At 46.8% G+C, this 1,171-nt stretch overlaps 1 protein-coding gene across 1 annotated transcript; it reads left to right on the forward strand.

Annotated features, from left to right (window-relative positions):
- Nucleotides 1–208: 208 nt before the first annotated feature.
- Nucleotides 209–1,171, forward strand: LOC308418022 (olfactory receptor 51I2-like; the record flags this gene model as incomplete). Its single annotated transcript, XM_080913360.1, has 1 exon — nucleotides 209–1,171. One exon carries the CDS (start codon nucleotides 209–211, stop codon nucleotides 1,169–1,171), a length of 963 nt encoding a protein of 320 aa, XP_080769486.1.

Raw genomic sequence — 1,171 nt, forward strand, 5'->3', positions numbered from 1 at the left:
CTAAGTAGAATATAACATATAGAATGTGCACTGAATTTGATATCAATATTATGCCTTTATACACTAAAGGAAACAGTGAACTAATGAAATTTGATTGTAAAGTCTTTTGACGCAACACTACATGACTCTTTCCTTATTCTAGATATCTCCAGTATCTGTGCAGAATGAGGACATCACATCTCCTGGAAAGGCTTGGTTCTCTCCAAGGATGATCTCCTCACAGGCTTTCATCAATATGACCTTCTTCCAGCCACAGACTTTCCTCATGATTGGCATCCCAGGACTAGAGGACATCCATGGCTGGATCTCCATCCCCTTCTCCTCCATGTACACTGTGGCACTCACTGGAAACTGCCTCATCCTCCTGGCTGTGAGGAGGACCCATAGCCTACACCAGCCCATGTACTACTTCCTATCCATGCTGGCCCTAAGTGATGTGGGTCTCAGCTTGTCCACACTGCCCTCCACCCTGGCTGTGCTCTGGTTTGACTATCGTTTCATCAATTTCAATGCTTGTCTGATCCAGATGTTCTTTCTGCATTTCTTTTCCGTGGTAGAGTCCTCAGTGCTCTTGGCCATGTCATTTGACCGCTTTGTGGCTATCTCCAACCCACTGCGCTATGCATCAGTCCTCACTAACAATGTCATCATCAGGATCGGGGTGGCTATTACAACCCGAGCTACTCTGTCCCTCTTACCATTACCTTTCTTGTTAAAGCGACTAAACTACTGCCCTGGCAAGATCCTCCTGTCTCACTCATTCTGTTTCCATGCTGATGTCATGAAGCTGGCCTGTGCTGACATCACCGTCAACATCCTGTATGGACTTTATGTGGTTCTGTCCACAGTAGGTATAGACTCCTTGCTTATTGTCATGTCCTATACTCTGATTTTGCACACAGTGATGGGGCTAGCTTCACCCCGGGAGCGTGTCCGGACCCTCAACACATGTGTTTCCCATATCCTGGCTGTCCTGGTCTTCTACATTCCAGTCATAGGTGTGTCCATGATCCATCGTTTTGGAAAGCACCTACCTCACATTGTTCATGCCCTGGTTGCTTATGTGTACCTTGTGGTACCTCCTGTGCTCAACCCCATTATCTATAGTGTCAAGTCCAAACCCATCAGGGGAGCCATGTTCAGAGTGCTAAGTAGGAAAGGCCAAGGCTAA

The sequence above is a fragment of the Micromys minutus genome (genome assembly GCF_963924665.1).
Source record: "Micromys minutus genome assembly, chromosome: 2".
NCBI lineage: Eukaryota > Metazoa > Chordata > Mammalia > Rodentia > Muridae > Micromys > Micromys minutus.